This window comes from Diabrotica virgifera, chromosome 6 (assembly GCF_917563875.1).
Source record: "Diabrotica virgifera virgifera chromosome 6, PGI_DIABVI_V3a".
NCBI classification, from domain to species: Eukaryota; Metazoa; Arthropoda; class Insecta; order Coleoptera; family Chrysomelidae; genus Diabrotica; species Diabrotica virgifera.
In genome coordinates this window covers 214348919-214368989 of record NC_065448.1, presented here as the reverse complement: position 1 = coordinate 214368989, position 20071 = coordinate 214348919, and the positions used below count along the sequence as shown (strand labels likewise).

Genomic DNA, 20071 nt, shown 5'->3' with positions numbered 1-20071 from the left:
TAATTACATTTTTTTTGTCTTACAAGTAATTTCAATTGTCCTTGAACTGTCGCCGTTTGAAAACTTGCCTTCTGGACACTTTGAAGGTTGAGAAAATGCAAACCGTTTGACTTAATCAAAACGACTTAAAAATATAACCAAAATATTATGTATTTTAAAAATTAGATATTGTTTAAGGTTTCTTACAATGTCAGTATATATTATTGAACTAAAAAAATAAAGTTAAATAATAAAAACCAATTTTTCCCAAAAAATGCAAGAGTCTTGCAGGTTGGTCTTGGTCTTGCGTGGTCTTGCAAGGTTCGGTCTTGGTCTTGGTCTTGTTCTTGCAAGCTTGGTCTTGGTCTTGGTCTTGCAACCAAAAGGCGGTCTTGGTCTTGGTCTTGGTCTTGCTGCAAGACCAAGACCAAGACCGCAAGACCAAGACCAGTCTCGCTCATCACTAAACATACTTCGTACTCTTTGATGGTTGATGGAAGGAGAGACAGAGAAAACCCAAGGATGATATGTGTGACAAAGGACTTGAGAGGGAAAGGTTTAGGTGAAGAAGACATGATGGACAGAAATAAGTGACGAAGGAGATTAAGGAACAGCAGCTCCTGAAAAGAAAAAAGCTGACGAAGAAGATCGTTGCTCAGTCAAGTGTAAAAACTGTTTATGAGAATTAGCAACAACCGGTTGTGCTATTCTACCTCACCTAGAGAGCTCTAGCTCAACACTAGGGACAGGTAGTAGTAGATGTTCTAGTAGATAGTCAAACAGCAGTAAGGGTTCTTGCCCCTCAAGGGGCAACCTCGAAGTTGATTTACCAATGCAATAAAGGTCTAAACTTGCTTACTTCATAGTTTCTCCTTACTAGATTTTTTACTATTCCAAAATTTATCACAGATCAAGAACTAGTAGCCCATTATCAATAATTTGATAAGAAACGTCTTTGAAGCGCTTGGCTGTTTCTAATATTAAAAGGAACCGCACCATTGTATCGTTCTGATTCCGCAAAATTTTTTACTTTACCTACTCAGTATTTCATAAGTAAAATAAAACAATGTAATGGAGAACATTTGGTATAAGTTCAGTAAGTAAACATGCAAACAGGAAAAAGCAAACCAAATATCTAGATCCCATATATCTATCGCAATTCTATATTCAGATGAACAGCACAGGTAACTTAAGGTGTCTTATACAGATGTGGCATCCATCCAGTATATTTATTTATTACAGCACTATCTTATAATCACTATTATTGTTCTAAGTGATCACTAAGTACGCAGTACACTAACGTTCACAATCGCAGTAAAATATTTCTAACAAAAATTTATTCCTCTACTTTTTCGTACCCCCAGTATCATGTATCAAACCTGCTTGATGGTGAGAGGTGTCTGAGGCTTTTACTTTCCCTTATACTTTTATTTTATACGTTCCATTTGGCTCCTTCTTCTTCTTTAAGTGCCATCTCCGCGACGGAGGTCGGCAATCATCATAGCTGTTCGGATTTTAGAGACGCCTGCTCTGAAAAGTTCATTTGTTGTACATCCGTACCATTCTCTCAGGTCGCGCAGCCACGATATTCTGCGTCTTCCTATGCTTCTTTTTCCTTGAATCTTTCCCTGCATAATCAATTGGAGCAAGTTGTATCTCTCTCCACGTGTAATAGGTCTGAGATATTCCAATTTTCTTGTTTTGATGGTATTTAAGATTTTAATTTCTTTATTCATCTTTCTCGGAACCTCTTTTTTTGTAACGTGTTCTGTCCACGATATTTTTAGAATTCTTCTGTACACCCACAGCTCGAATGATTCTAGTTTTTTTATTGATGCAGCATTCAAGGTCTAAGCTTCCATTCCATAAAATAAAGTCGAGAAAACGTAGCATCTAGCCAACCTAACTCTTAGCTCCAACTTCAAATTTCTTGTGCAGAGCACTTTTCTCATTTTGTTAAAATTTGCTCTAGCCTTTTCTATTCTGATTTTAATTTCCTGTAAGTAATCTCCTATGAAGTTGATAATTGTTCCAAGGTATGCATATTGGTCGACTCGTTCGATATTGGATCCGTTTATTAAGAGATTCTCGTTATTTCTTTGAGTTTTTGATCTTCTCATAAACTTTGTCTTCTTGACGTTCATTGTTAGGCCGTATTCTTGTCCAAACTCTCCGCTATTCTGGTCACTAGCCTCTGAAGATCCCCAATATTTTCAGCTAAGATGACAGTGTCATCCGCATATCTAATATTGTTAATGGGAACTCCATTTACCTTTATTCCAGCTGTTTCACCCTCAAGAGCTTTTTTTCAAGATCTCTTCCGAGTAGGCATTAAAAAGCATTGGCGACAACACGCATCCCTGTCTCACTCCACGTCTAATTTCAATTTCCTCTGATAGCTGATCGTTAACACGTACTTTTGCTCGTTGTTTACAGTATAAATTAGATATAATCCTGAGGTTATTGTAGTCTATCTTTGATTCCAGGACATGCATAAATTGTTTATGTCGTACTTTGTCGAATGCTTTATTATAGTCAATAAAACACGCGTATATATATCTTGATTGGCGTCTAGGCACCTTTGTATAAGTATGTTAAGTGAAAAAAGAGCTTCACGAGTTCTTAGGCCTTTGCGAAACCCAAATTACGTATCATTAATGTCTATGTCCAGTTTATGATATACATATTCGGTTATGGATGACTTTCAATGGCAACTTTAGCACATGGGACATCAAGCTAATGGTGCTGGTGCGGTAGTCGCCGCATTCTCTGGCGTTTTTCTTTTTAGGTAGACAAATAAAGATTGACGTTAACCATTCTTTGGGTAATGTGCCTGAGCTATAAATTTTGTTTAAGAGTAACACTAAAACATCAAAATGCTGCTCATTTATAATTTTTGGAAGGTCGATAGCAAGTATGTCAAATTGGTTTTTTCCGGCTCCTACATAACGGAAAAGAAAATGGAACACTAGATCGAGAAATTGTCCACAGAATACAGGCTGGTTGGTTTAACTGGAAACTAATGAGCATTAGTACCTACTCTGTGACCGAAAAATATGGGAAGGGTTGAAAGGAAATATATGCAAGAGTGTGATGAGACCTGCGTTGGTGTACAGCGGTGAAGTGTGGCGTATAAAGAAGATTTAGGAAAATAAGATGAATGTAGCTGAAATGAAATGATTATGAAAAGTGCCGAGGTGGCTAGTCTCAAAAAAGATCCAAGAACAAAGACTGCAGTGGTTTGGTCACTGTAGGCGTAAAAATGAACACTATGTGTGACGAAGAGTAGAGCTGTTTGAAGTTGATGGAAGAGAGGCAGAGGAAACCGACGATAAGATGGAATGACTGTGTGGCAGAAGATTGATAGAAAGGTTTATTATCTAACTCACCTAGAGAACACTAGCTCAACATTAGGAACAGGTAGTAGTATATGCTCTGACAGTCAGACAGCATTAAGTGCTTTTGCCTCTCTCGCTAGAAGAAAGTTTTAAATAGATTGACTCACTTATTCCATACTTTCTACTTACTACGTAGATTTCTTATTATTCCAAAATCTCTATTACACTTTGAGAACTAGTGCCCCATTACCAATAATTTGATAAGATAGATTTTTGAAGCGCTTGTCAGTTTCCAATGGTAAAAGAGACCATACCATTACCGGTAGCGTGGCAAGGACTAGAGGTTTCTAAATAATCACTAAAGACAACTATAACATCTACAGATTACGGAAAATAGGTTAATAGACTAAGGACCAAATATGTAGATCACATATCTCTAGCATAATTAAGTAAGGACTCCAGAAAATACAAGATTCAGATGAACAGCACAGGTAATGTATATATTAAGGTTTCGTAGATACAGATGTGGCATCCATTCAGTCAGTATAATGATTTATTATACTGCTTTCTCATAATCACTATTGTTCTAAGTGATCACTAAGTACGCAGTACATTAACGTTCACAATCGCAGTAAAATATTTCTAACAAAAATTTATTTCTCTACTTTTTCGTACCCCCAGTATCATGTATCAAACCTGCTTAATGGTGGGAGGTGTCTGATGCTTTTACTTTCACTTAGCAGAGTACTCTGTAATCGAAAAATATGGGAAGGGTTGAAAGGAAATATATGCAAGAGTGTGGCTTATAAAGAAGATTTAGGAAAATAAGATGGATGTAGCTGAAATGAAATGATTATGAAAAGTGCCGGGGTAGCTAGTCTCAAAAAAGATCCAAGAACAAATATTGCAATGGTTTGGTCACTGTAGGCGTAAAAATGAACACTAGGTGTGACGAAAGTTAGAGTTGTTTGAAGTTGATAGAAGAGAGGCAGATGACACCTGACGATAAGATGGAAGGACTTTGTGGCAGAAGACCGATAGAAAGGTTTATTATCTAACTCACCTAGAGAACACTAGCTCAACATTAGGAACAGGTAGTAGTATATGCTCTGACAGTCAGACAGCATTAAGTGCTTTTGCCTCTCTCGCTAGAAGAAAGTTTTAAATAGATTGACTCACTTATTCCATACTTTCTACTTACTACGTAGATTTCTTCTTATTCCAAAATCTCTATTACACTTTGAGAACTAGTGCCCCATTACCAATAATTTGATAAGATAGATTTTTGAAGCGCTTGTCAGTTTCCAATGCTAAAAGAGACCATACCACTACCGGTAGCGTGGCAAGGACTAGATGTTTCTAAATAATCACTAAAGACAGCTATAACATCTGCAGATTGCGGAAAATAGGTTAATAGACTAAGGACCAAATATGTAGATCACATATCGCTAGCACAATTAAATAAGGACTCCAGAAAATACAAGATCACTAGCTAGAGAATACTAGCTCAACATTAGGAACAGGTAGTAGTATATGCTCTGACAGTCAGACAGCATTAAGTGCTTTTGCCTCTCTCGCTAGAAGAAAGTTTTAAATAGATTGACTTACTTATTCCATACTTTCTACTTACTACGTAGATTTCTTATTATTCCAAAATCTCTATTACTCTTCGAGAACTAGTGCCCCATTACCAATAATTTGATAAGATACATTTTTGAAGCGCTTGTCAGTTTCCAATGGTAAAAGAGACCATACCATTACCGGTAGCGTGGCAAGGACTAGAGGTTTCTAAATAATCACTAAAGACAGCTATAACATCTGCAGATTGCGGAAAATAGGTTAATGGACTAAGGATAAAATATGTAGATCACATATCGCTAGCACAATTAAGTAAGGACTCCAGACAATACAAGATTCAGATGAACAGCACAGGTAATGTATGTATTATGGTTTCGAAGATACAGATGTGGCATCCATTCAGTCAGTATACTGATTTATTATACCGCTTTCTCATAATCACTATTGTTCTAAGATTCTAAGTGATCACTAAGTACGCAGTACACTAACGTTCACAATCGCAGTAAAATATTTCTAACAAAAATTTATTCCTCTACTTTTTCGTACCCCCAGTATCATGTATCAAACTTGCTTGATGGTGGGAGGTGTCTGGTCTGAGGCTTTTACTTTCACTTATACTTTTACTTTAAATGTTCCACGGCTTACTTAAGTCGCTTTGCTTCTTACTTTCGTTTGCCAACGTATATAAGCAAAATGACCCAATAAAAGTGCCACCGATCTCCCCTAATATTGAAATACCACTTTTTTCATTCAAAACTTACCTAATATATTAACTAGCGGGTATTTAAATGAGTCATTTTAAAATTGACATGTGGTATCTATACAAGCAACTAAAAATAGAAAACTGTCCTTGTAAAGCAAATAAATAATCTCGTAACACAATTTTTCATCAGATTGTAGTGTGCTTTTGCAATAGTGATGTTTCCGGGTCAACGAATTCTCCTACACTGTCATATTTATAGATCACTCCACAACAGCCTTAATGATAAAGGAGCAAACTTTCTATGTTATAAAAAAATCGTAAATTAACTCGTACAGAACCTGTATATATATAAAAAACAAATGCGATAATGCTCTGTGTAAAACTTACACTTTCAGTAGATAATTCTTTGGGTTTTTTATCAAGTTTGATTGTACCAGACAAACACACAATGTCAACAGTTTATTTTGGATTTAACTAGTGTAATAGCTGGGTTAAAAAAAATGTAGGCCCACTAAATTATTCAGTTGCGCTTCTACGTCAAATCTAGACGATATGAATCAAGAGGAAGAAATTAATAACATTAATAGTAAGAATGAGGCCGCCGTCGGGATGAGTGTTCAGGATGAGGCTCCAAAAAAGCCTGATACTTTGTTTTTGTACTTTACAGTGTTATCAGGTGAGTTATTTTCGATATATATTTTTATTAAACAGTATTTATTTATTCGTTAAGAGTCGTATGTGTTTGGTTTTACGTCGGCCCGGTCGGTCGGGCCGTCGGGGTGAAGTTTACGACATCAAGCAACCGGTTTGTGTTATTACCTGAGTGAATATTAGGATTCATATGTGTACAATGGTGTTGTTTCTCGGCTGTTTTTAAAAAGTTTTCACTGAATTGTTCGTTTATAATAAGGTTATAGGTTATGTTGCCCGTTTATGTGAAATACGACAAGGTTTTATTGATTTTTTCTTATAAAGAAAAGCTAAAATTAGATTATAAACGTATAATACTTTAGTCACGCAATGATTTTATCACAAAAACTAAAATATTTAAACTTTAGGTACACTAACAACTTTCAAAATCATTAAAAACTTTAAAACAATACAAATTATACCAAAAATTTTATAGCACTAATTTTTATTTCACTGTTTTAAAAGTAATTTCATTTATTATTTAAAACACACATAACCTCCGTAAAAATAATTAGTATATATAAATATATATGTCATATATACTATAATATACACATATACATTATTATGTTTTATTGAAAATTTCAGAAATATACGAAATTTTGTGTATGATAGAATCTCGTTCCTTTCACTTGTAGCGTATAGGTTAGGAAGGTGTAGTCAGGGTCGGCCTCATAGATAGCTCTCAAGGTTATAACTTCATTTTTTTGAAATGAAATTAAATAGTTCATTGATTTAACAATAAATTTGTCACGGTTTTGGTTTTTGATCATATGTATTTCTATAATTTGTTCTTTGTTTTGTAGGAGCTTTAAACTTCCAATAAGCTTCCTTTCTTTTACATGAAATTCTTCAGAGTGAAATTTTTTCATTTTATTAACAACTTCTGAGCATGTATTTTGTGACGATTTTGGTTTGTGATTACATGTTTCTCTATAATTTGTTTTTGTAAATTTGTAGAAGCTTTAAACCTTCAAAAAGCTTCATTTCTTTTACATGAAATTCTTCTTCAGAGTGGAATTTTATTATTGAAAACTTCTAACCATGTTTTTTGTAATGGTTTTGGTTTGTGATCATATGTTTTTCTGTAATTTGTTCTTTGTAAATTTGTAGAAGCTTTAACCAAAAAGCTTTATTTCTTTTATATCAACATATACAAATACAACAAGGTTTTATTGATTTTTTTGTTCTTTGTTGTTTTTTATTAATTTGTTCTTTGTAAATTTGTAGACGCTTTAAACTTCCAAAAAGCTGTATCTCTTTTACAAGAAATTCTTCAGAGTGAAAATTTTTCATTTTATTGACAACTTTTAAGCATGTATTTTGTCAGTTTTGCTTTGTGATCACACATGTTTTTCTATAATTTGTTCTTTGTAAATTTGTAAAAGCTTTAAATTTTCAAAACACTTTATTTCTTTTACATTGAAATTCTTCTTCAGAGTGAATTTTTTTCATTTTACTAACAAGTACTAAGCATGTATTTTGACACAGTTTTGGTTTGTAATCACTTGCTTTTCTATAATTTGTGCTTTGTAAATTTGTAGAATCTTTAACTTCCAAAAAGCTTCATTTCTTTTACATTAAATTCTTCTTTCAGAGTGAATTTTTTCATTTTATTGACAACTTCTAAGCATGTATTTTGACACGGTTTTGTTTTGTAATCACATGTTTTTCTATAATTTGTTCTTTGTAAATTTGTAGAAGCTTTGAACTTTCAAAAAGCTTCATTTTTCTTTTACACGAAATTCTTCAGTGATTTTTTTTTTCATTTTATTGACAATTTCTGAGCATGTATTTTGACACAGTTTTGGTTTGTAATCACTTGTTTTTCTATAATTTGTGCTTTGTAAATTTGTAGAATTTTTAAACTTCCAAAAAGCTTTAATTCTTTTACATGAAATTCTTCTTCAAAGTGATTTTTTTTATTTTATTGACAACTTCTTAGCATGTATTTAGTAAAGGTTATTTGTGATCACATGTTCTCCTATAATTTGTTCTTTGAAAATTTGTAGAAGCTTTAAACTTTAAATTCTTCTTCAGAGTGAATTTTTTAAATTTGATTGACAACTTCTGAGCATAAATTTGTCACGGTTTTGGGTTGGTGATTACATGTCTTTCTATGTATAATTTGTTCTTTGTAAGTTTAGAATCTTTAACTTCCAAAAAGCTTCATTTCTTTTACATTAAATTCTTCTTTCAGATATTTCAGAATTTTTCATTTATTGACAACTTCTAAGCATGTATTTTGACACGGTTTTGGTTTGTAATCACATGTTTTTCTATAATTTGTTCTTTGTTGTAGAAGCTTTAAACTTTAAAAAAGCTTTATTTTTCTTTTACACGAAATTCTTCAGTGATTTTTTTCATTTTATTGACAATTTCTGAGCATGTATTTTGTCACAGTTTTCATTTGTAATCACATGTTTTTCTATATGTAATTTGTTTTTTGTTAATATAATATAGAAGTTTCAAAAATCCATTTCTTTTAGATGAAATTCTTCTTCAGAATGAAATTTTTTCTATTATTATTATTGACAACTTCTAAGCATGCATCTGATTTTTTTATAGAACTGTTTTGTTGATTTGAACAAAAATTAAACCCTTCTTTGGTTTTATATAAAAATATAAACGATTTTTTAAAACAATAGTACCTAGCACTTTACTGAAACTCTACCTAATCTTGCTATATGTTGTAAGGGATGGTATCCGCCCGATAGTTGTACTTTTGTGGTCATTCTAATAAATTTATTTGAAATATTGTAATAATCAAAAAATATATGTTATTTTAGCTTTCTTCTCCTTCTGAGAAGCGTCTCCTTTTAGCTGAGTCCACTAATGAAGCGTTTTTTTAAAAACATCTGTGTGTTTAACCCGGTCCAGTCGCGAATGTTTTTGAGCCAGGATATTTATCGTCTACCAGGAACACTTTTTCTTTGATTTTGCCCTTCATAATCAGCTGCAACAACTTGTACTTATCATTTCTAAGTATGTGTCCCAAATATTCTGTCTTTCGCCTTTCAATGGTTTCTCTGTCTTTTCCCATTCTATTAAACACCATTTCGTTCGTAATATGATTGGCCCATGGTATTTTTAAAATTCTCCTAAAAAGCCACATCTCAAAAGCTTCCAGCTTTCTCATTAAGTCAACATTAACAGTCCAGGCTTCCACACCATAAAGAACAATAGAGTGGATATAACATTTTACCATCCGATATCGAATTTGCAGATTGAGATTTTAGCTTTAACTGAATGTTATTCTACAGCATTTGTTTTATTTATTAAAGATATTTCAAGACGAATTTATGAAAGAAAATTATTGACCTAATGCAATATTATCATTGTGTGTCACACACTTCAACAAATAATAAAAGATCAACATGGAAATCGGTTAAATAGTCCACCAATTAAACAAACGTTTTTTGTATATTTTGTCAATGTTATAAAATGATAAGTGGAGGAATTACTCTCATTTTTATCTCTATTAACTTTTTATTGTAGGTAAATTGTTTTAATGACTAGTGATTTTTAATATTTTTTTGTCGTTTTTAATGAGAGGATACCATACATACTTCTTGTTTGGTAAGACTACCTTTTGCCTTGAATAAATTGCAAAATTTGTAATAAATGATCAGGATTCCAATTTTATTGCAATTTTATAGGTATGTAGCTTATATACAAAAATATAGTAACAAAAATACAGGTCATAAATGAAATCTAATATTTTTCGACCAAAAATAGTTCGATTGAACCTAACTTACCTTAGTACAAATATGTACACAAAAAGAGTTACAGCCCTTTGAAGTTACAAAATGAAAATCGATTTTTTTCCGATATATCGAAAACTATTAGAGATTTTTTAATGAAAATGTACATGTGGCATTATTATGGCAGGAGCATCTCAAAAAGAAATTATAGTGAAATTTGTGCACCCCATAAAAATTTTATGGGGGTTTTGTTCCCTTCAACCCCCTTAAACTTTTATGTACGTTCCAATTAAATTAATATTGTGGTAACATTAGTTAAACACAATGTTTTTAAAACTTTTTTGCCTCCCAATATTTTTTCGGTAAACCAGTTTTAATCGAGATGCGGCTTCTTTTTTAATATGTTTACATAAAAATTTTATGGGGGTTTTGTTCCATTAAACCCCCCGAGTGTACGTTCCAATTAAAATTATAGTACGTTTTTAACGGTAAAATATTGCAAAAACTCTAAATTTTAAAGAACCGCTTGGATTGACATGAAATTTGGGATACACATAGCTAACAAGTCAAAGAAAAAAAGTGATATTGTGCCGATGTGTGCTTTTGCCCTGCGGGAGGTTTTCACCCCCAATTGGGGGTGAAAAAATATACGACCAAAGTAAGTCCGGAAATGGATAAACTGACTAATTGTAAGTAACTTTTGTTCTATAGAGTTTTTTCATTAAGTCAATATTATTCGAGTTATTTGTCAGTGAATATGTTCATTTTTTCAACAAATTAACCACGCTTTTAGACAGTTTTTAGCAAATAACTCAAAAAGTAAGTATTTTGTCGAAAAAAACGTTCTTAGCAAAAATATAGCCTGTAATTTTTTTTTAAAATGGTGTATATATCACGTCTCCATACCTAGTAGAAGCAGAGTTATAGCTAATGAAAAATAGGTTCATATTCGTCAAATTCCAAATGGAATACTTTAACGTGAATTAACCAAAAATGAAGCACATTTCGGGGAAAACTTATTAAAACTTATTTAAAGTGTTTAAAAAAAGCTTCATTTTTATTTTATAAAAAAATTGTTAGCATCAAAAGTAAACAAGTTACGCTCAAAATAAAGTTAGTCCCTTTTTTTTAGTAAAAAAATCTGAAAAATCACCTCCTAATTAGTATCTCAAATGAACTTAATCGTTACCGACTTCACAAGTTTCTTGACTCGTGTATGTATTGTTTATATGATCTGTAAGTTTCATCGGTTCAAAGTCCTTATTTTTGAAAGGGCTCTAGTTAAAAGGGGTCGAACAAGTCACTGATCACGAATGTATGCAAATTTAGAAACACCAAATCTTAATCAATTTTTGTTACAGAAAAACAAAAGAATACAGGATATTCAGAAAAGCAACGCTGACTTTTTTTGTTTTTTGAGATTTTTGGCATCTCTAACAATTTTTAAGTTATTTTGAAAAAAAGCATATTTTTCAAAATTAAAATTTTTGAAAATTTTAAACTTTGAATTTTTTTTCAAAAATAAGCACTTTGAATCGATGAAACTTACAGATCATATAAACAAAACATAAGTAAAATAATTTGTGGAGCGGTAACGACTAATTTCATTTAAGTTGTTAATTAGGGGGTGGTCTTCCCGATTTTTTTTTGCCAAAACAAAAGGGACCAACTTTATTTTGAGCGTAACTGGCTTAAATTTGATGCTAAAAACTTTTTATAAAAACAGAAATAAATCTTTTTTTAAACACTTTAAAAAAGTTATAATGGGTTTTCTCCAAAAAGTGCTTAATTTTTTGGATATTTCACGTCGAAATATTCTATTTGAAATTTGGCGAATATGAACCTATTTCTCATTGGCTATAACTCTGGTTCTACGAGGTCCAGAGACCTCACGCGTACACCATTTTCTTTACTTTTTTACAGGCTATATTTTTGCTAAGTACATTTTTTTCGGCAAAATTCTTACTTTTTGAGTTATTTGCGAAAAACCGTCTAAAAATGTGGTTATTTTGTTGAAAAATGAACATATTTACTCGAAAATAACTCGAAAAGTGTTGACTTGGCGAAAAAGCTCTATAGAACAAAAGTTACTTAAAATTAGTCAGATTATCCATTTACGGACTTATTTTGGACATATATTTTTTCACCCCCAAGTGGGAGTGAAGGTCATCCCCAGGGCAAAAGCACACATCGGTACAATATCACTTTTTTTCTTTGACATGTAAGCTATGCGTATGCCAAATTTCATGTCAATTCAAGCGGTTCTTTAAAATTTAGAGCAAAAACCGTGAAAAAATGTTAAATAAAAAATAGTTAAATACAGTGTTTTTAAAATTTTATTGCCTCTTAGTATTTTTCCGATAAGGCACCTTTTATCGATATGTGGCTTCTTTTCTAATATGGTTCCAAATATACGCCGAACTGTAATTTATAATTAAATTTTCATGATTTTCATGTTATGACCAGGTCTCTTTAATCGTACGTTAACAGTATACAAATGTGTGGTGGATTTGACAAATATGCAAAATATCTGGATAAAAACTAGCTTTTCGAAAAAGTACTGAGAGGCAAAAAAGTTTTAAAAAGATTGTGTTTAACTAACGGTGCCCAATGATAATTTAATTGGAACGTACACAAAAGTTTGGGGGGGTTTAAGAGAACAACACCCCCATACAATTTTTATGGGGTGCACAAATTTCACTATAATTTCTTTTTAAGATGTTCCTGTCATAAGAATTACACAGGTCCGTTTTTAATAATAAACCTCAAATAGTTTTCGGTATATTGAAAAGATCGATGTTTATTTTGTATCTTCAAAGGGGCTGCAACTTTTTTATGTACACATTTGTACTAAGGTAAGTTAGGTTAAATCGAACTATTTTGGGTCCCAGAATATGTGATTTTATTTATAACCTGTATTTTTGTTACACTCTGTATATATATAGATCATAATATATCACTTATAGTCCAGGGCGCATCTGTTTTGAGATGGACGTTGAGAGGTGACTCAAATTTTTTTGCAGAAATTGCTTGAAAATAACTCAAAAAATAATATTTGAGTTATCCTCCCACTCAAAATGGTCCGGAACATTGTTTTAATAATCAAAATGTCAAAATATGAAGGAAAAATTCGATTTTTTTATCGATTTTTTGATTATAACTTTAAAACTATTCATTTATGAGAAAAGTTGTACTCACATAAAAGTGGCGTAATTAAATTTCCTACAATATAGGATAGGTTAAAAATTTAAAAAATAGTCACAAATAGTGTTGCAAAATAGCAATAAATGCGAAAAAACCCATACAAAAACAAGTATTCGCATTTTACGTCTTTCAACCTATTATGCTAAACTTAGGACCTTCATATTTTACACAGAAAAACTTTATGATATAGTAGAACAACACTGTAAATTTCATTAAGATCGGTTTACTAGGTTTTGCAAAAACTTCATTTTTTTTAATATTGCAGGACTGAAAATAGAGCAGATAGCAAGTTGATTTTTTTTTTTGCTTATAGCAGTGTACTGTACCTTTCATTTGCAATTTGCAAAATTAAAATCGATTAATTTCCACGGCGTCAGGAAATTTTTTAAATAAACACTAATTTTTGGTGCTACGCGCAGGACAGCGGTGTTCGATTCACACAAGTTGATTTCCACCAAAATTTCTTCCAATCTTTATCTAATATATTGTTTTCTTACTCTATATTTTGCTGTATTTTAATATTTTAATTCCACAAAAATCAAACTAATTTTATTATTGTTTGTAAAATATTGTTTAAACAATTGCATATGTTTAAAAATAATAAACTTTTATTCTCTAAGTTAAAATATATGAACAGAGAAATTTTTTGCTAAAAAAAGTGTTATTTCAAAGGATAGAGTATGTGTTTTTATTTTGCAATTTTTTGCAAACAAATTTGTTTATTGTAAATTGTTATTGTAAAATGTATATTATAAAAATTAAAATGTATCAATCATTATCAAAGGTCATTGGAATGCCCAAACAGAGCAAACTAGCCGCTGTCCTGCGTGTGGCACCAATAATTAATGTTTATTTAAAAAATTTTCTGACGCCTCGGTAGTTAATCGATTTTAGTTTTGCAAATTGCAAATGAAAGGTACAGTACACTTCTATAAGCAAAAAAAATTTCAACTTACTATCTGCTTTATTTTCAGTCCTGTAACATTTTGAAAAAATAAATTTTTTTTGCGAAAGCTGGATTTCAAAATTTATTTTGCAAAATATATTGAACCGATTTTAATGAAATTTACAGTATTGTTTTACTGCATCATAAAGTTTTGAGTGAAATATGAAGGTCCTAAGTGTAGCATAAATGGTTTAAAAACGTAAAATGCGAATACTTGTTTTTGCATGTTTTTTTTCGCAATTATGGCTATTTTGGAACAAGGGTGACTATTTTTTAAAATTTTTAACCAATTATATATTGTAGAAAATTTAATTACGCAACTTTTTTGTCAGTACAAGTTTTCTCGGAAATGAATACTTTTAAAGTTATAATCAAAAAACGAAGAAAAAAATCGTATTTTTCCTTAATTTTTTGACATTTTGATTATTTAAACAATGTTCCGGACCTTTTTGAGAGGGAGGATAACTCAAATATTATTATTTGATTTATTTTCAAGCAATTTCTGCAAAAAAATTTGAGTCACCTCTCAACGTCCAAATGTACTAATATTTTTACAGATGCGCCCTGGTCTATAATATCTCGACCACAGATAATGTTAATTGACAGTAGTCAAAAGCAAGACAATATCTTAAATTTCTTTATTGCTGAATGTTTCTCATACTCCTGCGTTTTGACTTTCCACTTTTTTCCATTGTTTTTCGTTTAACTATATATTTTACAGTGTCTGTTGTTCCTATCTTATTCAATGTACTTTGGTTAAATTTTGATTTATTATCGAGGAAAGTCTGTTGATTTTAACTATTTAGACGTTAGTCGAGAGTCTAGAAGAGATTAGTTCGATTATTTGGGTGTGGTGACATGCATCATCTCTTATAAATTTATTGTATTTAAAAAGCATCTATGAAGCTCTTTAGTGTTTAACGAAAAAATAAACAAATCCCAGTTAACACTTTGAATATTTCAATGCCACAAATTTTTGTGTAGGTAAGTATTATGTTCTCTGTAGTTTTGTTTTTGAACCTGTATTCATTTTGAAAACGTGTGTATCTTCGCCAGTAATTAGTATTTACATTGCTGTTCATTCAGTCATTAAGCATTCCAATCCCTAGGGATTATAACTAACGCCATGGCGTTCAAAATCCTATTCTTGGGTAAGGTGGATTACTCCTCTATGTAATTTATAGCTTACTGCGTGTCTTTGCTGCTGTCGTACTGCTGTCCTTGCACTGAACTTTCCAGTCTTTCACATTCATTGCTCTTCCGTCTTCTTCTACATCATCCAGCCATCTTCTTGTAGGTCTTCCTCTACATACCTGGGCCATAGTGGTGTCCAGTTAGTTATCCTTCTCAACATATGTGATTATGGGCGTCTCTGTATAATATGTCCTATCCATTCTAAGCGAAGAGATGTTATGTATCTGACTATATGTTCTCTCTTTAATTCTTCTTTAATTTCGGCATTTTGTTTTCATTCTTATGTCTCCCTCTCTTGTTACATTGTGGTCCAGTATTGTTCTCATTATTTTTCTTTCAAATTTCAGAAGGCTATCTTCCTCTCTCTTATTAATCGTCGTTGGTTCCATCCCATATGTAACAACAGTCTTATTAAGGTCTAGTCTATAGGTTCCTCTTTGTTCTCTTACTTAGAGTCTTGGATGCTTCTCAGCAGATTTTTATTCATTCCATATGTTTTTTGCCTTTCAGAATTCTTTCTTCTGTTCTCTCTTTTCCCTATATTGTTACTCGCAAGTAGCTAAAGGTGGATACAGTTGCAAATTTATGGTACTGTGTTATTAGATATTTCTGAGTTGTGTCGTCCTTCCCTATCGTCATGTATTTTGTTTTGTGTGGGATTATCTCTAGCCCTAACTTCCTTATCTAATTTTTCAACTGTTTTATAAGTGTCATCATATTTAACGTTAGTGGAGAAATGCAATTAGGGAAACCGACCCCGCATAGGGATAAGGCAAAGAAAATGATGATGATATTTAACATTATTGTTAAACATCCATAAATGTTAGAGCGTTAGTTTCGGCAACAATTTTATTATTCATGACTAACAAATTCGGAATTTTGATTTAATAAATGTTATCCTCTTTCGTGCCTCTAGACTCTGATATAATATATACAATTTTAAAATATATTAGCAGTAATTTTGTTTGATTTGGTTAAATTAACACTAGTAGTGAAGGAATTTAATTGCCCGACTCTCCTTAGTTGTACACTTGAAATAGCAACATGAAATACGTAATACTATATCGTACATTAATGCCGAACACGTAGGTACTTTTGCCAGTTGCGCATAAAATTCGCGTCTTAATATGCAGATGAAAGGAGGAAATATTCATACCACAAAACACTACCATTTCCCTATACATTATGCAGTAGTTACAGGTAGTAAAAAATAGATAGTTCATGAAACTATAATTGCCGTGACACCAATTCAGCACCATCTACATATTCAAACGGAACTAATCAAACTAAGCGCGAAAATCAAATTTAAATTTTATGATCCATACTTAATAATTTAATTAATTTAGTTATTAATTACCTGAATTAATTTAAAAAGTTCGGCATGCCAACGTATATTTGCTTCATTGATCTGACGAAGTCGTTTGACAGGGTTCGCCTGGGAGACATTCTAATTATATTAATAGAAAATAAAACACCGACCAGCATAACAAAGATAGTCCATAACCTAAATAACAACAACGTAACCAAAGTTAGAACAGGAGACCGATTCACTGAAAATATTCCAACACCGGGAGGAATTAGACAAGGCAACAGTTTAAGCCCCTTCTTGTTTAACCTACTCATGGGCAAAATTATAAACAAAGTAACATTCACATGTCCATTTTTAATATAGAATCGGCAACAAAAGAATTGGTATGATGTGTTAAGCACATGATGCAGCAATTATTTTCGGAATCAGAAGATGATCTTCAGAGACAGCTCTTTCAGTTCTTTCAAATAAGCCGCCAACTAAATATGAACATTTCTACTAACAAAACTAAATGTATGACAATAGTAAAAGATCCACTCAGATGTTGTAAGTTAGTGGTTGAGAACAACCCCATAGAACAGGTGATGCAATTCAAATATCTGGGCATAGATATTTTACTTTACTGGGTCAAGTACCCATGACCCAGTAAAGGACATGAGGAGTCAGATCAACAAAGCATCTGAGTTGTCAGGATTTCTACGGGAGATAGTCGGGTCAAATTCGTATATGCACACAGATAGTAAAATTAGAGTCTACAAGACTTGCATACGACTTATCATGACATATGGCACAGAAGTGCCCGAAGACACCAACAAAACGAAACAGATGCTAAGGGTTGCTAAAATGAATACCCTAAGAACAATAGTGAGGAAAACAAGAAGAGACAGGGTGAGAAATACAAACATTAGAGAGCAATGCAAAATTCAAGATATTGTAAGATGGGGAAGGCAGCGCAAGATGATGTGGTACAACGATGTAAGACGAATGGATGAGAATAGACTCCCAAAAATTGCCATACAAAACAACCCGCCCGATTCAAGGCCCCCGGAAGACCACCTAGAAGATGGAGGGATAGTTGACAATCTACCTCCCAGGAGATTAACCAGAGGTAGCTTCAGAATTAAACAGTCGAAACATCTCCAAGAAGTAGAAGAAGAAGGATAATTTGAAAAGTACAATAATAATTGGAATGATTAATTAGTTTCTAGTGTTAAGGTCAAAAGTATTTTTTTTTTCCTCTTCTGTTCTGTGGGGTTGTCAGAAGATTGGTGTCCAATATGTTTGGGTAAACCTGCAGTCTATTGTGGCACTTGATGATGTATGATGCCATACGTCCAGACGGGTTTCAGTACACAATTTGTAGATAAGCAGTTTATTGTCTAGAGGTTGGCGTGATTTTTGATTCACGAACCAGTACGTCTTTCTATATACGAGTCCCAGTTGCAGTCGTTTGTTCCAAATACATAATATGCTTATGCCATGTTAGGCGGATGTCTAGGTAATTCCCCAAGTATTTGACGTCACTTTTTATTGACAGTGGCGTGTTATTAAAGATTACAGCTGGATTGATTTTGTAAACGTAATGTGTGTTGGCTTGGAGCTATTAACTTTAGTTCTCCACAGTTTGAACCATATTTCAAGTCTATTTAGGTGACTTGTAGTATCTGAGAGGCTAGGGTCGGATTTTCGTTGCAAGGGATACGTTGCAATTGATGTACGATCTGAAGTTGGTATATCTGATGTAAACAGAAGGTACAGTGTGGGTCTAAGGACACTTCCTTAGGGTACGCCGGAGTGGATGGGATGTCGAATAGTGAGAGTCTCTCTCAAGTTTTATCTGGTACGATCTGCCGGTGAGGCAGATGATTGTAGGAGCATGCAGATTGGATGAGGCAGTTGTCGTTTAAGTTTTGATATTAGTCCTTTATGTTATATCTTATCGAAGACTTGGGATACATCAAGGAAGGCTGCTGTACAATATTTCTTGTTCTCGAGTGCATCACTTGCGGTTCTGACTACCCTATGAACCTGTTCGATTGTGCCGTATTGTTGTCGAAATCCAAATTGGTAATAGGTTTTTTTCTGTAATAACAGTGTCTATTCTTTTCAGGAGAAGCCTTTCAAACACTTTGGAAGGCAGAAGGCTGATAGGGCGATAGCATGAAGGTTGGGTTGAGTCTTTGCTGGGTTATGGATTAGGATGATTTAAGCTACCTTCCATTGGGAAGGGAAGTAGCAGAGAGATACCTTTGACAATACAAAAGTGGATGAGATCAGGCACTTTTCGTGTCGGTAGGCCAGTACGTCAGTTGACCGGTGGACTCCGTTAGTAAATTGTTTTTTTGGACAATGATTCCTGATCCCCAATGAAGGTGTTTGGCATAATAGTCACCAGCAGCTATGAAGCGATTTCCGAGCTTGTTAAAAGTATGTCGTGAAGTGTTCTTCTTTAATAAATTGACCCATACTTAAAATTTGTTATGTGTTGAGATTATTAAGTAATATCTTAATAAATGGATATATTAATGACTGATAAATATTTATTATTGTAAATACTTGAAAGTTTGATTTGAGTTTAATAATTTTCTCTGATAAAATCTAGTGTATTACGACAATATTTTGAATAATTTTAAATACATTTTTAATATGTATTCCTTTATTACTTCACCATGATATCAATATATTTTTCGCTGTCTACATTTTTAGCGGCACAGTTTGGATGTGGATCTCTGTCTAATATAATTAACTTTCTCTTTTAAAAAGGTTGGGTTAGTTCTTTTCGATTGTTAATAGTGTCAAAAAGTTTAATGAGTTGTACTGGTATTAGAAACTGTTTTATTTACCATACGCTTAAACATAAAAAAAGTATTGAAGATCAGATCGATCATATCTAATTTATTTTTTTTTCTGAAATTTTTACAAGTATTGGTGTTTAAAAAGTAAATAAGTTCTCATAGGATGTTGGTTATAGAGTATCATCAAATAAAACAGAGTATTATATGAAAGTGTAATACTAGTCCAGGGTAATAAGGTTTTTTCCATGACACTCGAGCAGCCAGGGTACTGAAGCGTTTTTTCGACAGGTAATACCTATAAGAACAAATTGTAACTATTTCCTGCGTAGGATCTGGCGGCCATTTTTATTTATAAACAATTAACTGTCAAAAAATGGCATTTTTCCCTATTTTTTCAAATCAATGGAAAACGGTGAAACTTATGGTTTTTTTAGTACAAATATCTTTGAGATTATGGAAAAAGCTTTAAAATTACGTATTACAAAGTTTGATATACTCATTTATTGTTAATATAATTGAGAAAAAAGGTCGGAATTGCAAAAAAAATTAATTTCGCAATATCTATTACAAAAATTAGTGTACAACTTTGAAATTTTTGTCATATAAGGGTTCTTTGGTGCTTAATATGTGA

At 32.5% G+C, this 20071-nt stretch overlaps 2 protein-coding genes across 3 annotated transcripts in view; one reads left to right on the top strand and one right to left on the bottom strand.

Annotated features, from left to right (window-relative positions):
• LOC126887199 (uncharacterized) overlaps window positions 1-20071 on the bottom strand; it is a 505416-nt gene that overhangs the window by 266122 nt on the left and 219223 nt on the right. The window lies entirely within an intron of this gene.
• The window catches only part of LOC126887201 (facilitated trehalose transporter Tret1-like), a 30277-nt gene continuing 15889 nt past the window's right edge, over window positions 5684-20071 (top strand). The window contains exons 1-2 of one of the 2 annotated variants that reach the window (XM_050654599.1): window positions 6129-6274; window positions 18756-19072. In XM_050654599.1, the coding sequence (XP_050510556.1) occupies window positions 19012-19072 (61 nt within the window). In that variant the 5' untranslated portion in view covers window positions 6129-6274; window positions 18756-19011. Of the gene's footprint in view, window positions 6275-18755; window positions 19073-20071 lie in introns of both variants that reach the window. The other variant, XM_050654598.1, reaches the window with a different exon arrangement.